General features: G+C 37.0%; 1 protein-coding gene across 7 annotated transcripts in view; it reads left to right on the top strand.

Moving 5' to 3' along the window:
- LOC110460925 (nuclear receptor corepressor 2-like) overlaps positions 1–17786 on the top strand; it is an 84947-nt gene that overhangs the window by 18869 nt on the left and 48292 nt on the right. For all 7 annotated transcript variants that reach the window (XM_021514142.1, XM_021514146.1, XM_021514148.1 and 4 more), the window contains exons 2-6: positions 5205–5364; positions 9553–9677; positions 11806–12055; positions 13952–14113; positions 15371–15487. In XM_021514142.1, the coding sequence (XP_021369817.1) occupies positions 5205–5364; positions 9553–9677; positions 11806–12055; positions 13952–14113; positions 15371–15487 (814 nt within the window). The remainder of the gene's footprint in view (positions 1–5204; positions 5365–9552; positions 9678–11805; positions 12056–13951; positions 14114–15370; positions 15488–17786) is intronic.

The following is a 17786-nucleotide window of genomic DNA, read 5'->3' on the forward strand; positions in this document are numbered from 1 at the left end:
AAAAAAACACCCAAAGGAAGGCTAAAATGTAGTCGCCATAAATCTTAAAAAAAACACCCAAAGGAAGGCTAAAATGTAGTCGCCATAAATCTTAAAAAAAACACCCAAAGGAAGGCTAAAATGTAGTCACATAACAGAGATGCCTTGCAGGACTTGAATGATAGAACAATGAAACTGAAATAAACAAAATATAATCAACAACAGTGTTCTGAATGTAAAAATTCAGTCACACTAGACCAGGTTTTGAACACTGCTCTTTAGATTGTTATACTACCACTCAAATTGACGGAACTATCTGGTCAACTGATTTTCCTGGCCCAAATGTGCTACAGTTAAATCCAAAATGAAATGAAGGGGAGGTTACTCTAAACACCAATGCATAGTAGGGACATGTACAGGGATCCCTAAGAGAGTAATAATGATCATTGCTGTTGTGATGTCTTCATCAGAACGTTGGGAGATAACTCGCTGATACTGAATGTTGGCTGTTCCATTTATTGTGAAAATAAACTTTGATTTTGAAGAACAAATATGTCATTTGATTATCAATTTATTGTTAGAATTGATTTAAAAATTGAGATATAAATTTACCAGGGTTACAAATAGACTGCATTCTGTTCAGTGTTATAGTGTTATAATTCTAAACAAGGACATAGATATCTCTCTCATGCTGAAGTTATTTATTCTATTTGTGTGCAATTCTGTTCAGGATTAAAGGACTATGTTGTACACCTCCGAACAATGTAGCTAATGCTGAAATGTAATAGCAAAGCTTATCAATCACCCATTGTTATTCTTGGATTCTGTTTTTGAAAGCTGAAATCCATACAGATTTAATCAATTTTTGCCGTCTGGGTTTTTCTATGTTTTTTTAAAAGTCAGCATGAGATTTTTCTGTGAGAGGATGTACTCTTAGAGCTGAGATCAACAGGTTGTGTATCAGTGTCGCTGGCAGCTGTTGGTGAGTTGGTGACACTGGAGTCTGCTAAAAGGGCGCTAATTGGACACCGGTGAGGGTGAAGATACTGACGTGTGACATGTGCCTACCATTGTCGCAGGCAACATGGATTTGTCACATGGCTTTCTGTAGCCAGGCAGCCTTGGCTGTATCACATATATAGAAGTGGAATCTGGCACTGTCAGTGAGCTTTGTTATGTACAGGAGGTGTGGGTCTGTTACCGGTAATCTCTGCTGTAGATTATTGATAGATTGAGGTGGATTGTCCTTGGTAGATTTAATGGAATATTGTCATGTAGGGTACAGACTTATATGTTGAACTGGTAGGGGTGGGTGTCATTTGGACATGGATCAACTGCGTACAGATTTGAAGGATGCCGGCATTTTGATGGACTTGCAGGATACAACACTGAGTAGAGATATAAGTATGTGGATTAGCGGTGTGTGGATTGAAGGAACAAAAGCTACAGATATGATAACAGCATTGTGTGGATTGGAAGGAAGATAAAAGGTATTGGGAAAACATTCTACCAAGGAGGGAATCTACCAGCAATGTTCAAACATGAGAAGTGACAACACACATGGTCATATATTGATGTAAATCGACTGTGTATGGATTTGAAGGAAGTTTATATATATATCTGTATATATGAAGAACTAAGAACATACTTTATGTATAAATATGTATAATGACAGAATATCAATTTTCTGGAATGTAGTTATGAGCATGCAGGTATTTTTTTTACATACCTGAAAATATCAAATACTGGTTAAAGGATATATGTGTTTTGTATCAACTGCCTCACATCTTATTAACAATTGGATTTGAATATACTTTGTACACATCTATAGACATGTAAATTAATACAAAATATTAAGCCTAAGTTAGATATGGATCAACTTTTTATTGGACATGTTGTCATGGAATTGGGTCAGATTGGATGGAAATGAGATCAATGACATTTCAACAGGAGGCAGATGTTCGTCACTGTGTTTATGACATACATTGGTACCATCACAGAACGATTGGATTTAGCATGGAAGGATAGGACTTGAATCAAGTACAGTGTATTAACAGACAGCTGTAACGGGATTGGTGAACTGTATGGACTGAAACTTATTGCGGTTGGGAAGAATATGCTCAGTGTTCCCATGAAAAATAGAACTTTAGAAAAGAAGTACATGCTACAAGGTGTTAACTGTCTTTAAAATTCAAATAAAATCAAAAATTAGGGAAATGGTTTTAATTTGTTCTCACTGAAGTAGATCCAGGTTCAGCCGTCTGTGTTGAGGACCAAGAACAGTTGGATGTATACCAGAATCTATAAGGCTTGAGTGATTTGCTATCTTATGTTTCAAAAATCTGATATAATATTGGGGATACATATGTAATGTGTATATGTTTGTGTCAATACTTGGGTAATAAACGCCATTGTATAACAGTTGATAATGCCAAGTGATCATAAGACAAAATAGGGACTGTGACTGATGTGTGTTCTGATTGGATGAATGTGATCAAATGTTTTTGATTGGATGTTTACAGCCTTAAGAAGGCTTCTGATTGGTTGATTTCTGTGACTTATCACCAAAGTGTTTCCTGTTGGACAATCATGTAAATAGGTGTTTTCCAAAATGCTCAAATTAGACCTTTTTTGTGTAATTTAGTTAAATACAATTCAGCATTGAAATTAGATTGAAAAATTGGTCGAAAGACTTAGGATTTCATTTGATAGTTGAAGTCATTCAGTTGGAATGCCCATTCAGTTGGAATGCCCAATTGTTAAATTGGAAACTCGACTTGAAATTGTTAATAATATTAATGATATAATATCAGTGTGTCAGTATCCCATTTAATTATTCACAATTAAGACCTCAGTGGCTTTAATGGTCCTAAACAAGGATCTTGTGATAAGATTATATTTTAAGAATTATAGTTTTGATAAAAAAAATCAAAGTGGTGCTATATATATTTTATATTTAAATTAGAAACTTATTTTTCAGAGGCAAAGTTAAATTTTTAAATGAAATTTCAATTTTTTAATGATTTAATAATTTTATGAAAAATACACAATACTTATATGAAGTTATCCCATTTCTTAGTGGTTGTATGTTAAATATTTTTTCTTTGTATCTGTTACCTTTATTGATAAAAAAATATCAGTTTTTGTGAATGTTAATGTTGTATAAGAAATAAAAAAAATAGTTCTTATAAGGCATGACTGTTTGATAGACAATGAAATAATTGTTTGGAACAATGTAGTGATTTTTAAAGATATTTTTTAGGAATTTTTGTAAAAAATTTGTAATCAATGTTTACATTACTTGTAAATGAGATTTAATTTAGTTCTTTGTAAAAGAATTCAGTACATATTTCATGTACTAAACAAATTGTTCTATGTAAGTTTTGGCGGATGTTTTTCTGAAGAAAGTTAACGACATTTGATTTTACAACGAACAGAATTGTTGATTGGTGAGGGTGACCTTAATTTATCAGTGTAAAACACTTTTGTGAAAATGTTTCGAGCATTCAGTAATCTTGGGACGGTGAGTTTACAGGGCAATATTGTTAGCCCTGCTCCAAGGATTTCATCTTCTACTGTACCAACAAGTACAAACAGTCAGGCTTTTCGTACTACACACCATGGACAGCCTCATGTCGGCATGGGAATGTACCCGACCCCCGCCAACAGTATCCAAGGTCTAGTGAACCCTGGAAATGGGGTTGTAGTCATCGGACCGCGACTGGATGTTCCCAAACCTCTGGTAAATACAAAGACTCCGCCCAATGCGTTCATGTCTTCGTCTTCAAATTCCCGAAGTCCGTCCGTGTTTTCAACAGCTAATCACAGTGTCCGAAGTTCAACAACAGGGGTCATCAAAGTTCAAGGTCAAGGGTCAATGAGTGGGTCCCAACAGCACATGTTAAGATATTGGGACACACAAAATTACTCTAATTTCTGGAGAAGGTTCAGGTACTTGTCCTGATTTTAAAATCTTGATATTGTCTTTGAAATGGCTGAGATTGTTTGTGTTTGTTTGAAAGTTGTCTTTGAGATGGCTGAAATTTGTTGTTGGCTTGAAAATTGTTTCTGAGATTTCTAAAATTTATTTTATTGGTCTGAAAATCTGATATGAGTACGGATAGTCTGTGAATTCCTTTGACTGTATTCCCTGCTTGATGTGTTGTTTTTATTTGTTTGATATCAACCAACTGGCCTGAATATTGTCTTGATTTGTATTGATGTCATTAATTCAACTGTTGTGCTATTTTTAGACAGTTTAGATTGAATATATTTATTTTAAAAAAGGACACACAAACTAGAATGGTCCTCTCCTCAAAATTGTTTCAGATAAATGTGAATATATATTATGTGAAGTTGTATTTTAGTGTGCAAGAACGAGTGCAATTCTGTGTACAAAACCAAACACCACAAGAAGTTCCCTTGGGGCAAGTGACAATATGTTTTGGCTTTGCTGGATCTGAAAGAGGGGGTGATTTAAATGTTTTACCCTCCAAGCATACGGTGCTGGACTACTCCTTGTCACGAGGTTTTGATAATTCATAAAATACTGAATGTATTGCGATAAATATCACATATATCATGATATATTGCAATATGAAAATCCTTGCAATACCCAAACCTTGTAATTGACTGTTATTCTAATTTTTCCAGATTGTTAAGGGCTCAGGGTGTTTATATATATATATAATTATTGCATGTAGGTGGTATATAGTATATGAATGGCTTCATGTAAAAGTGGTTATACATGTACTGTGTTTATTTACCCTTTCACCACTGTAGACAATAATGGACTCATCCGGATCAATGCATGGTAGAGTCTACTAAAGTTACATAGAGGTGAAAGGGTTAAGGTAGAGTGTAGTTCCATGAAGTATTTACGTGGAATGAAATGACATTGTTTGAACTACGGCAGACCCTTAGACAATCACCAAGTTGTCTATGAAGTTATTTCCTAGAATGTGTATGATTCAATGATTACTAAAGTGGTGAGGGAAAATTTATTCAGAAAATTACTTTCTGATTTTATTATTACACTTATTTTTCCTTTATTTTAATGTCATACTCTGAATACATCCTGGGTATGCAAATAACAGTTTCTTGGGCAAGGTCTGGCATGTAGATATTCAGAAGTTGGATAAGAAATATATATTGCTATGGTGGGTAGGTTCTAAATTCTGAGACTGAAATTGTATTGACATTACTTTTTCTTTGTATTGAAACAGGGGGCCTCCTGGTGCACAGCATGATGTCAGCTCCCCATACAAACGGGGACGTCCCCAGAGCCCTCCCCAGGTACAGCGACCGGGGTATCCCTACGGTCAGGATCCTCAATCCCACCCCCGGTTTAGTGTCGCCCCGGGGTACTACCCACATTACCAGCAGGTAAGTTTCACGTCTATGGGGAAAAGTGTAAATTCTTGAAGGCGTAATTTTACGGTTTCTAGATTAATATTATCAGTATAGATCTCAGGCGTGTTGATCTAATAGTGTGAAGTGCCAGCCTGCAGGTAGATTTGAAAAATTCTACTAGCTAAAACTTTCTTTTCAGAGTAAATATTGAAGATTTCCTTTGTGTCCTTTTGTATCAGGCTAGTGGAATGGTACATCCCTGATATCTGTAGTGTTGTTTACTTACAAATGTCTATATTAACTCAATGTTTTGACTTATTGGATTTACGTTTTTGTAAAAATTGTGAGTGAAAAATGATCAGGTATGAGTTGAGACAGAATAATGGGTACAAGAAAAATTGATTGATATTTAAATTAGAAATTGTTTCTTGGTTTGATTAATAAATTTGAGGAGCAGCAGGAAGTAAGTTTGTTTCCTTGACCTTTTGACCTTTTGATAGACAGACAATACACTTGGAAGAACGAATATGTATGTCAATTAACCTGGTAAAATACTAGCAGCTTCCTACCAACTTTGCTAGGAAGAATTTCTCTTGAGTTAATTTCGGTAGAATGTAAGACTTAGTCTCAAAATCAGAGGTCCCTAGCGGAGGCATTGCAAAATAAGAAACTCAATTATTTAGGTTGTTGTCCCTATAATAATCAACTTTTCTTTCTGCAATTGAAAAAATTTTAAAAGATGATTCCTGATAGATAAATAGTGGCAGCTACTGATAGATAAATAGTGGCAGGTACTGATAGATAAATAGTGGCAGCTACTGATAGATAAATAGTGGCAGCTACGTGTCTTTCATTATAGTCATATTTTTCTTCCCTAGGCTGAACAATTATTGAACATTTTATGAAAAGAGAGTTTTGTGATAAATATAGATTTTGCGAGCTCAAAAATTCCTTTTGTGACTGATAATTAAAAGCAATGAAGATTATTTCTTGTTTTGAAATTTGTACTGGTCTGAGTTTTGTATTTGAGTTTTGGTTGAGATAGAAGCATATAAGGTGTATTGAGAAGATATAATGATAGACTAGGGATCTGGAGCTACCCTGGTTAGTAAGGATATGTCTTCAGAATTCTTTAATTTGAATGACTGATTTAATTTGCTCCTGTATATTTGGAATGATCTTTACGTGTACAACTTTCATTGCCTGGTATATTAAGTGTAGGGGGTTTCTTGAGAGGTCATGGTAGTGTACAAAAGCCAGTCTATAGTTTGTTTCTGAAAAGTAGAAATGTGTCCTAGTTTTGAGAGTTCATAGTTCTGCCCCTAGCCTTTGTTTGCCTGGCCTGTTGTGCATACCACTCAAGAGAATGACCTGGTTCTTCAGTGCCTGTATGGTTAGCTTTCTCTTCATAAGAGAAATATATAAAAGAGATAGTGACCAAGGGGAATACAAGGAAAGAAGGAGAAAGGGTTTGGTTCTAAAGGATGTGCATTGTTAGCTTTCTCTATATCATTAAAAGTACATGTACTATGGAAGATAAAACAGGAGAATGTATAGTCATCTTTCTTCCCCTCTTGTGATAAAGTAGTGAATGAAAAACAAGGATGTCAAACATGATTAGCTTTTCCTTCATCTTAGAAAGTGTGATTTCAGAATAAAAAATAAAAAAATGTATGGTTAGCTTTCTTAGCTTTCTCTAAGAGAAATCAAACAGCTGGCTATGAAGGGGATTCATGGTTAGCTTTCACAATGGAAAAATAATCATAGAATGAAAAGCAAAGGAATGAATAAAGGAAAATTCAGTTGTGAAGGGCAAGAATACATGAATAGGAACAAGCATTTCCTTTATGAAAAGTTAGCATAAAAATTACGGTTATAAAATTAAATATGGAAAATATCATGGTTATGAAAGTTTTGCATAAAGTTTATTCTTGAAACAGTGATTGCATTCTTAACAGTTCGGTGCCCAATATTTGGAAAAGATTGATATTATGCCGTAAAATTTCCCCAATCAAAGGAAGGTGAAGATGGTCAAAATGTCCAGCAAAATTTGGACATTATAAAGGGGCTTAGCACTTTGGTGAGGAAAAGGAAAAGAGGGAATTGCAATACAGTTAAACATTTTGAAGTCTACGAAGTGGTATCATATACACATGTATTCTCTTTATACAGGTGTTCTCTTTATACAGGTATTCTCTTTATACAGGGTTTGTCTTGATACAGTGTCTGCTACGAAATGTGAAAACTTTGTCACTGAACGTCTGCAGTGGGATGTACATATTTATAGTAATAATACATAGAGTACTAGCCAGCTCAAAGGTTGTTTTTTGAAATTCTACAGTTTGACCTATATTATCTCTGTAAAATTTGAAACTTTTTCTCTAGCCTTGACATGGAATCAATCTGTTAGCCCCAGGGTGTCAGGCTAATGGAATTTCAATCTGTTAGCCCCAGGGTGTCAGGCTAGTGGAATTTTACACCCCTGCCTGTACAGATTCGGTGCTGTATATAAAGTTGAGCTGAATGTAAAAACATGTTTGAAAAATAACATAGTTATACCTGGTACTGTTCCTTTTATAAACATGGGAGTACCATCGTGGATTGTTCTAGCTATCTACACAATGTAATAATTCCCAAATGGATAATAACTATACCATTTTTCTCAATTTGGTGGTGGTGGTGGTGTTGGTGGTGGGGGGGGGGAAGAACTTTTTTGGAAAATCATTTCTTTATCCCTGATTTGTGTTTATAATTTCAGGAAACCAAAAAATAAACTTTGTTCATTATATTTACATTAATGCCTCATAAAATGAAATTTTACCAAAACTGATAAAACAAATTATTTCCTAATTTTCCATTTTTTTCAATGCTGTCTAGGTTATTCTTTTCCTAAAAAAAAAAGATAAAAATGCTATGTGTTATATAACATAATCTTATGTCACAATTTCATCATTTAGACATATATACTGAATTTACATTAAAGGTCATTATAATTTGCTTTATATCAAATTCAGATGTTTTTATTAAATGTGTGTATAAGACAGGACATTAAGGATACTATATGAGGAAGGCAATGACCGGGGTAAGAAATGGGTTTATTGTACTGACAACAGGTCAGCTCTGACCTCAATATCACTGCTAGACATTCCTCCCCTATTCCTCTGGAGACTCCAAAATAGATATGGCTACAAGTCCTAAGGTCAAGGTCATTCAGTGTGACTGAGTTTAGTGGCTGTCTGTTTGTACACAAGTGGAGGGTTTGGACTTATATGAGTGGTAATATATGCACCAAAGGCACTTTGGCCCGTTTAAAGGAGCTTTTCTGGTCAGATACAGACCCTACAGCCCTTTATAAGGAGTTGGAGGTGATGGAATCATGATTTATTATCAAGTCAATGATTGTAGAGGACTCATTGATGTAAACAGTGTGTAGTATACTATAGTCTGTTTCAGAAAAGTTTGCTTAGTTTTTTTGTAGATTTTTAAAAATGTATATATTTTATGTTCGAAGTACAAATCATTTGGTGAATTATTTTTGTCAATATAATTTTATTAAATTTGGAAGTAAATTTTTAGTCTTGATTGTATAAAAATGAACGGTGTTAAATCTAACTTGTCCAAAAACAAGGGCTGCATTTAATAGTCATGCATGTAGCTCATGGGTCTTATATTTAATCCATGTACCTGTATCAAAATAGCCAAATTATACCCTACTTTCAAATACTTGTCCTAATATTCACACTGCAGAGAATGGTTACGATGTTCACCTATGTTAGAGTATGCAATTTTTATGTGACATATATACATGTATATTTGCCAATATGAAAATGAATAAACAATGAAGCATATTAAAAAACCCCTAAAATTTCACATGCTTTAATATGGATTTCATAGGATATCATTTAAGACAGTGTCACTATTAAACTGAATACATTTAAACACAGAGTAAAGATAGAAAATTCATGTTTTTAACTTCAATTTTGAAAAAAAAACAATAGACTGTAATCTTTTCATGTATTTCTTTACTGGGATTTGTGTTTAAAGATGTTTTAAATGAAACAACAGTATAAATTCTCTTTTAGGTGTTTTATCGTTAATCTGTATGAAAGCAGTGGATTTGTCGATACTGAAATCTAGCTGATAATAATGAAAATATGGTAGTAAGTTGTTTCAATTCAATATTATTTGTTGGTGACAATTAGAGATTTGTTGGCATTACAGGGTGACCAACAGTCACAAGACCGTTACCGGGAAGCTGAGTATTTACACATCAGGCGACGCCCATCCCTTCTGCCAGACTACCATGGAACTCATGCTGCAGGCATAGAGAGACTGGAGAGATACAGGTAGGCTTTGTAGCCACACAAGTACTGCAGGCAGCGTAGATAGGAGAGACTAGAAAGATATAAGAAGGTTTTGAGACCACGCTGCAAGCAGTGTAGACAGGAGATACTAGAGAGATATAAGAAGGTTTTGAGACCACGCTGCAGGCAGCGTAGATAGGAGAGACTAGAGAGATATGAGTAGGTTTTGAGTCCACGCTGCAGGCAGCGTAGACAGGAGATACTCTAGAGATAAAAGTAAGCTTTGAGACCCCGCTGCAGGCAGCGTAGATAGGGGATACTAGAGAGATACGGGTAGGTTTTGAGACCACGCTGCAGGCAGCGTAGATAGGAGAGACTAGAGAGATATGAGTAGGTTTTGAGACCACGCTGCAGGCAGCGTAGACAGGAGATACTAGAGAGATACAGGTAGGTTTTGAGACCACGCTGCAGGCAGCGTAGATAGGAGAGACTTGAGAGATATGAGTAGGTTTTGAGACCACGCTGCAGGCAGCGTAGATAAGAAATGTTAGAGAGAGATATATGTAGATTTTGAGACCAAGCTGCAGGCAACATAGATAGGAGAGATTAGAGAGAGATATAAGTAGGTTTTGAGACCACGCTGCAGGCAGCGTAGACAGGAGAGACTAGAGAGATATAAGTAGGTTTTGAGACCACGCTGCAGGCAGCGTAGAGAAGCAGCTGAAAAAAAATGGAAAATGGATACAGCTATGTTATTGTGGATATACAGTGTGTAAGATAATAAGGAATAAAAGAGAGAAAATTTTTAGTGCAGGGAAAGCTTACGTTGAAGTTTACGGGGCAGAGAAAAAAAATATCGAGATGGATATATTGATGTTGGTGTTTGCTTATAAGAGGTTTGAGGTACACAAAATAGGAGTTGAAAAATGTAGATCCTAGCTCATTACCACAGTACCAGGTAATATTTTAAGACAAAAAATGTCCTGTATCCTAACACAATGAAAATTCCTGTTTGAGTATATAGATTCATGTTAGAAGAAGGCTCAACCTTGCAGCTTTGTCTCTGTTCTAATTACCGTTGTATATTTAATCCTGTTGTATCTCGACACTGTTAAATGTTTATGAGAATGACAGAAATTGCTTTTAGTTAAGATTTGAGGTGCAGGGCATCTTATGCAAGATGACAAGAGGTTATTGTAGAAATGATGAACCCTCAGTAATCTGTTGTAATCTTAGGTTAGTGTTTACAAACACGGGGTAGGACTGGGTAGTGGACGATATATTTAAATGGGTCAAGTGCATGGTAGATTAGGTTAAGTTACGCTATAGCTGTATATATATTGTTTGTGTTGTTTTCCTGGGGGAGGTAGGTGGCTTACCTCAATGTGTGTACTTGTTGAATAACTTTTCACAGTCAAGAAATCGCAAAAATATTCACTTATTATGTTGAGATGATGAGGTTTCATTTTCTTTCCTTAACATCTCACGTTACAATTTTTCATATTTTTTTTTGTGCTTCTGAATTATGAAGTTATTCTGCCTTGTGATTTCCTTTCAACTACAATAAAGTTTAAATGCAATGTGATGTATGTTGAATTTTCGCATTCGCGCTTCACAGATGCATTACAATTGTTTCCTGGGAAGAGATAAACTGTCTTTATCTACCACTTGGCAAAGCCTTATGCTAAATCCTTGGGTTGAAATTGTTACTTCAAACAGGGGTGATAGATTCTTTCACAAATAATGTTTTTTTACATTTCTGGAATAATTTTAGGAAAAAAAGTAGATTTATGGCAATTTGTTACAATGTTTTAATAGACTTATGTCACAAGTGTGCTTTAATCAGTGTATTTACAAAAAGATGAATTCCTGAATGTTACAAGGGTATATATATATATAAATATATTTATAGATATATTTATAGATATATTTATAAATTACAAAAAATCTATATAAGACTGTGTGAAAGGGAAAAGATACAAAACTTTCAAAAATCACAAGAAGACTGATTCTTAAGGTCTTTTACTGTTACACAGCCAAAGGGCTTGGGAATTTAATCTGTCTTTTTGTGATTTTTAAATTCATAAATAATGAATTGGAATAAATAAATGTTTGATACTTATAATTGGATTGTTTTGTGAATTAACACACAAATGTTTGTTATGGGTAGACGTGGAGCTGCTGACGTTCTGCCATATGGACAGGAAAATATGGGCAACCTTCAGGCCCATGCTCAAGCACAAGCCCAGGCTCAAGCACAAGCCCAGGCCCAGGTTCAGGTCCAAGTCCCGGTAGGAGAGCCTGGGCCGAGCCCAAGCCAGGCCCAGCACACACACCCAGGACCACAGATGCCCAAACGACCACGCCTGGCCATCGACCGGCCAGAGATTCAACAGCCTCTTCATATAGATGTCAAAAAGGTCTGTAGATCTGTGTCTTATACCTGTCAGATAGATCAGTAGAGCTGTGTGTCTTATACCTGTCAGAAAGATCAGAAGAGCTGTGTCTTATACCTGTCAAAAAGGTCTGTAGATCTGTGTCTTATACCTGTCAAAAAATTCTGTAGAGCTGTGTGTGTCTTATACCTGTCAGAAATATCAGTAGATCTGTGTGTGTCTTATACCTGTCAGAAAGATCAGTAGATCTGTGTGTGTCTTATACCGGTCAGAAAGATCAGTAGATCTGTGTGTTTCTTATACCGGTAAGAAAGATCAGTAGATCTGTGTGTGTATTATACCTGTCAGAAAGATCTGTAGATCTGTGTGTGTCTTATGCCTGTCAGAAAGATCAGTAGAACTGTGTGTGTTATACCTGTCCGAAAGATCAGTAGAGCTGCTTGTGTCTTATACCTGTCAGAAATATCAGTAGAGCTGTGTGTGTCTCATACCTGTCAGAAAGATCAGTAGATCTGTGTGTGTATTATACCTGTCAGAAAGATCAGTAGAGCTGTGTGTGTCTCATACCTGTCAGAAAGATCAGTAGAACTGCGTGTGTTATACCTGTCCGAAAGATCAGTAGAGCTGTGTGTGTCTTATACCTGTCATAAATATCAGTAGAGCTGTGTGTGTCTTATACATGTCAGAAATATCAGTAGAGCTGTGTGTGTCTTATACCTGTCAGATTGATCATTACAGCTGTGTGTGTCTTATAATTGTCAGAAAGATCAGTAGAATTTCGTCTGTAAGATGTTAAAAGCATTTTTCTTAAAAAACCTGTAAAGCCCATGAGTTATGACAACTGACCTGTAGCCTGTTGCCATTAAGTGATATCATGTTGTTAAAATGAATCATCTAGATCCTCTTTCAATGTCACAGAGATATTAATGTGTTGAAAAAATACTTCAAACGATATAAAGAACCATGATGTTTAGTGTCAGGATGGTTGACCTGTGATATTGTGGGATAAATGACTATCAGGTGTACTTTGATAAATACTTATATATCTTAAAACTTAGATCACCGTTCAATAACCTAAATCTCAAAATTTAGATCACCTTTCAATAACCTAAATCTCAAAATTTAGATCACCTTTCAATAACCTACCTATTGACTTGATTTGCACCTAGCACTAGATGAATTTTTATAATGTTGTACAAGTAGGATCAAGTAAGCAATACAGACCCTGTGGACCTCTTGTTATAATGTAATAGAAGTAGGATCAAGTAAACTATACAGACCCTGTGGACCTCTTGTTATAATGTTATACAAGTAGGATCAAGTAAGCAATACAGACCATGTGGACCTCTTGTTATAATCTTATACAAGTAGGATCAAGTAAGCAATACAGACCCTGTGGACCTCTTGTTATGATGATATACAAGTAGGATCAAGTAAGCAATACAGACCCTGTGGACCTCTTGTTATAATCTTATACAAGTAGGATCAAGTAAGCAATACAGACCATGTGGCCCTCTTGTTATAATCTTATACAAGTAGGATCAAGTAAGCAGTACAGACCCTGTGGACCTCTTGTTATAATGTTATACAAGTAGGATCAATTAAGCAATACAGACCCTGTGGACCTCTTGTTATGATGATATACAAGTAGGATCAAGTAAGCAATACAGACCCTGTTGACCTCTTGTTATAATGTTATGCAAGTAGGATCAAGTAAGCAATACAGACCCTGTGAACCTCTTGTTATAATGTTATACAAGTAGGATCAAGTAAGCAATACAGTCCCTGTGGACCTCTTGTTAGTTGATGTCATGATTCACAAAAGAACAATGTTTTCCAAATTGAAAAGGCATGTACCCTAAAATACACAAAGAAAAGTGTATTGGATTTATTAATTGTGATGAGATGTTTTTATGACAGGAGCCGACGTACAATCCTCAAGTGGAGGCAATATCCCCGACACTGCCAGCCGACGAGAGTACTAGCCGATCCTCTAAGGATGAACTATTGCAGGCCATTAGTAGGGTAGACCGGGAGATCTCCAAGGTGGAACAGCAGATCCAGAAACTACAGAAAAAACAGGTACAAACCACTAGTTACACTTAATTATGAAACATATAGATACAGAAATATCAGCAAAAACACATACTGATCACAAGATACACAATACTGTGAAATATACTTACCACAAGTGACACAATACTGTGAAACATATAGATACAGAAAAATCAGGAAAAACTCGAACTGATCATGAATCAATGATTTACTGACGGAAATCCAAATACTGAAAACTAGGTACTGATCATAAGTTAAATGGTCAACTCTCAATGTATTGTTAGAGAAAGTCAGCAAATGAATTGGTAAACTGCTGAAAAAACAGGTATGGACTATGTAAGAAACAGTCCAGTCTCACCTTTAAAGATTTGTAAAGTAGAGAAAAACCCCAGAGTACTTAACAATTCATCTTCGCTAGCCAAATGTTCGCTTCGTATACACTCCACTTACCCTTGGCGGATAAAGCTGTGTTTTCATAATTACCTCCACTGCCACCTAGCGGACATACAGAGTTATTGTTTTTCTCCCAATTTTTTTTTAACCAATCAGAATGACCGTTACATACACACTCCACCAGCGTGTTGACAAAAGCATGTGTATGTTGAGGTGGATTATAAATGATAGAGCAATATGGAAACAATCCAAAGGCAGCACACATATTTTCCTAGTTCATCATTTACATGTGGCACGTAGTCAAGGATTTCCACCGACTGATTTAAAACTCCAGAAGTTTCCCCAAAGATGGTGCGCAATTTTTTTGGGGCAAAACACTCCAACATAAACGACAATGTGCTTCCGTACAGGGCGTCACCATTACTCTTTTCCTACATCAACAGCCCTATATGTAAGACGCGATTTCATTGGATGCGAGCGAATGGCACTGCACTAATATTTGAAGGCTCAGTAAACACGGCTATATATCCGCCAAGGGTAAATGGAGTGTATACGAAGCGAACATTTGGCTATCGAAGATGTTAACAATTAGTAAAATGGTGAAAAGAAGGCATTTGTCAAATGGTCATTTTATAATGGTAGATCGAGTCCTGGCTATGTTGATTTTGTTTTTGGATAGATATTGTTTGTGTAGGGCAGGTGTTGGTGGTAGTGTTGATTGTCAGCATCAATATTTAGTGGTAAATGCTGATATGTGAAAATATGCAATGGTGAATATTATATAAGTGGGCTTTCCAAATCTGTATTATTAGATATTAAAATGATAGATATCCTCACATGGTTCAGTTAGTCCTGTCTGACATAAAAATACATTGTATTTGATTTTTCCAGCACCAAATTGAAGAGGAAACTTCAAAACCACCCAGGGAGAAATCTGAGGCTCCTGAAATATCCTCTTCTGAAAGTAAACACCAGAGTATTGCACAGATAATCTACGCAGAAAACAGGGTACTGCATCAGTTTTAACATTGCTTGTGATTGTGTAAATAATGAAGCAGAAATTTGTATGAATTTTTTTCTCTTAAAATAAATTGATTTGTGTTTATCCCGTTCACCAAACTAAAACGATGTATGTGGGATAAACAGAATAGCTGGATCGCAACAGGACGTATAAATTATTCTATTATTGTAAATTTAAAAAAAAGTTTATCCAATACAACAGTTTATCTGAATGTTCGGTTTATGAAAGTGACTGAAACTACAACCGAAATATTGACACTGGCATGTTAATTTCGAGTATGGGAGAAAAAAATCAAACATGGGTATGGTCCGTGGACAGGGAAATCTCAACCCGAGGGTAAGAGTTTGGCTGTCCAGCACTCTACAAAGCCTCGTGCTAGATAGCCAAACTCTTACCCTCGGGTAGAGATTTCCCTACAAAGCCTCGTGTTAGACAGCCAAACTCTTACCCTCATGTAGAGATTTCCCTGCAAAGCCTCGGGCTAGATAGCCAAACTCTTACCCTCGTGAATTGATTTCCCTGCAAAGCCTCGTGCTAGATAGCTAAACTCTTACCCTCGGGTAGAGATTTCCCTACAAAGCCTCGTGCTAGATAGCCAAACTCTTACCCTCGCGTAGAGATTTCCCTGCAAAGCCTCGTGCTAGATAGCCAAACTCTTACCCTCGTGAATTGATTTCCCTGCAAAGCCTCGTGCTAGATAGCCAAACTCTTACCCTCGGGTTTAGATTTCTCTACAAAGCCTCGTGTTAGATAGCCAAACTCTTACCCTCGTGAATTGATTTCCTTGCAAAGCCTCGTGCTAGATAGCTAAACTCTTACCCTCGGGTAGAGATTTCCCTACAAAGCCTGGTGTTAGACAGCCAAACTCTTACCCTCGGGGAGAGATTTCCCTACAAAGCCTCGTGTTACACAGCGAAACTCTTACCCTCGGGTTTAGATTTGCCTACAAAGCCTCGTGTTAGATAGCCAAACTCTTACCCTCGTGAATTGATTTCCCTGCACAGCCTCGTGCTAGATAGCCAAACTCTTCCCCTCGGGTAGAGATTTCCCTACAAAGCCTCGTGTTACACAGCCAAACTCTTACCCTCGGGTTTAGATTTCCCTACAAAGCCTCGTGTTAGATAGGCAAACTCTTGCCCTCGGGTTGTGATTTCCCTACAAAGCCTCGTGTTAAACAGCCAAACTCTTACCCTCGGGTAGAGATTTCCCTACAAAGCTTCATGCTAGATAGCCAAACTCTTACCCTCGTGAAGAGATTTCCCTGCTAAGCCTCGTGCTAGATAGCCAAACTCTTACCCTCGTGAAGAGATTTCCCTGCAAAGCCTCGTGCTAGATAGCCAAACTCTTACCCTCGGGTAGAAATTTCCCTACAAAGCCTTGTGCTAGATAGCCAAACTCTTACCCTCGGGTAGAGATTTCCCTACAAAGCCTCGTGTTAGATAGCCAAACTCTTACCCTCGGGTAGAGATTTCCCTGCAAAGCCTCATGCTAGATAGCCAAACTCTTACCCTCGTGTAGAGATTTCCCTACAAAGCCTTGTGTTAGACAGCCAAACTCTTACCCGAGGGTAGAGATTTCCCTACAAAGCCTCATGTTAGATAGCCAAACTCTTACCCTCGGGTAGAGATTTCCCTACAAAGCCTCGTGTTAGACAGCCAAACTCTTACCCTCGGGTAGAGATTTCCCTACAAAGCCTCGTGTTAGACAGCCAAACTCTTACCCTCGGGTAGAGATTTCCCTACAAAGCCTCGTGTTAGACAGCCAAACTCCTACCCTCACTCCTACCCTCGGGTAGAGATTTCCCTACAAAGCCTCGTGTTAGACAGCCAAACTCTTACCCTCGGGGAGAGATTTCCCTGCAAAGCCTCGTGTTAGATAGCCAAACTCGTACCCTCAAGTAGAGATTTCCCTACAAAGCCTCGTGTTAGACAGCCAAACTCTTTCCCTCGGGTAGAGATTTCTCTACAAAGCCTCGTGTTAGACAGTCAAACTCTTACCCTCGGGTAGAGATTTCCCTACAAAGCCTTGTGTAAGACAGCCAAACTCTTACCCTCGGGTAAAGATTTCCCTACAAAGCCTCGTGTTAGACAGCCAAACTCTTACCCTCGGGTAGAGATTTCCCTACAAAGAAACTCTTACCCTCAAGTAGAGATTTCCCTACAAATCCTCGTGTTAGACAGCCAACCTCTTTCCCTCGGGTAGAGATTTCCCTGCAAAGCCTCGTGTTAGACAGGCAAACTCTTACCGTCGGGAAGAGATTTCCCTACAAAGCCTCGTGTTAGACAG

Source organism: Mizuhopecten yessoensis, unplaced genomic scaffold (assembly GCF_002113885.1).
Source record: "Mizuhopecten yessoensis strain PY_sf001 unplaced genomic scaffold, ASM211388v2 scaffold10523, whole genome shotgun sequence".
Lineage (NCBI taxonomy): Eukaryota > Metazoa > Mollusca > Bivalvia > Pectinida > Pectinidae > Mizuhopecten > Mizuhopecten yessoensis.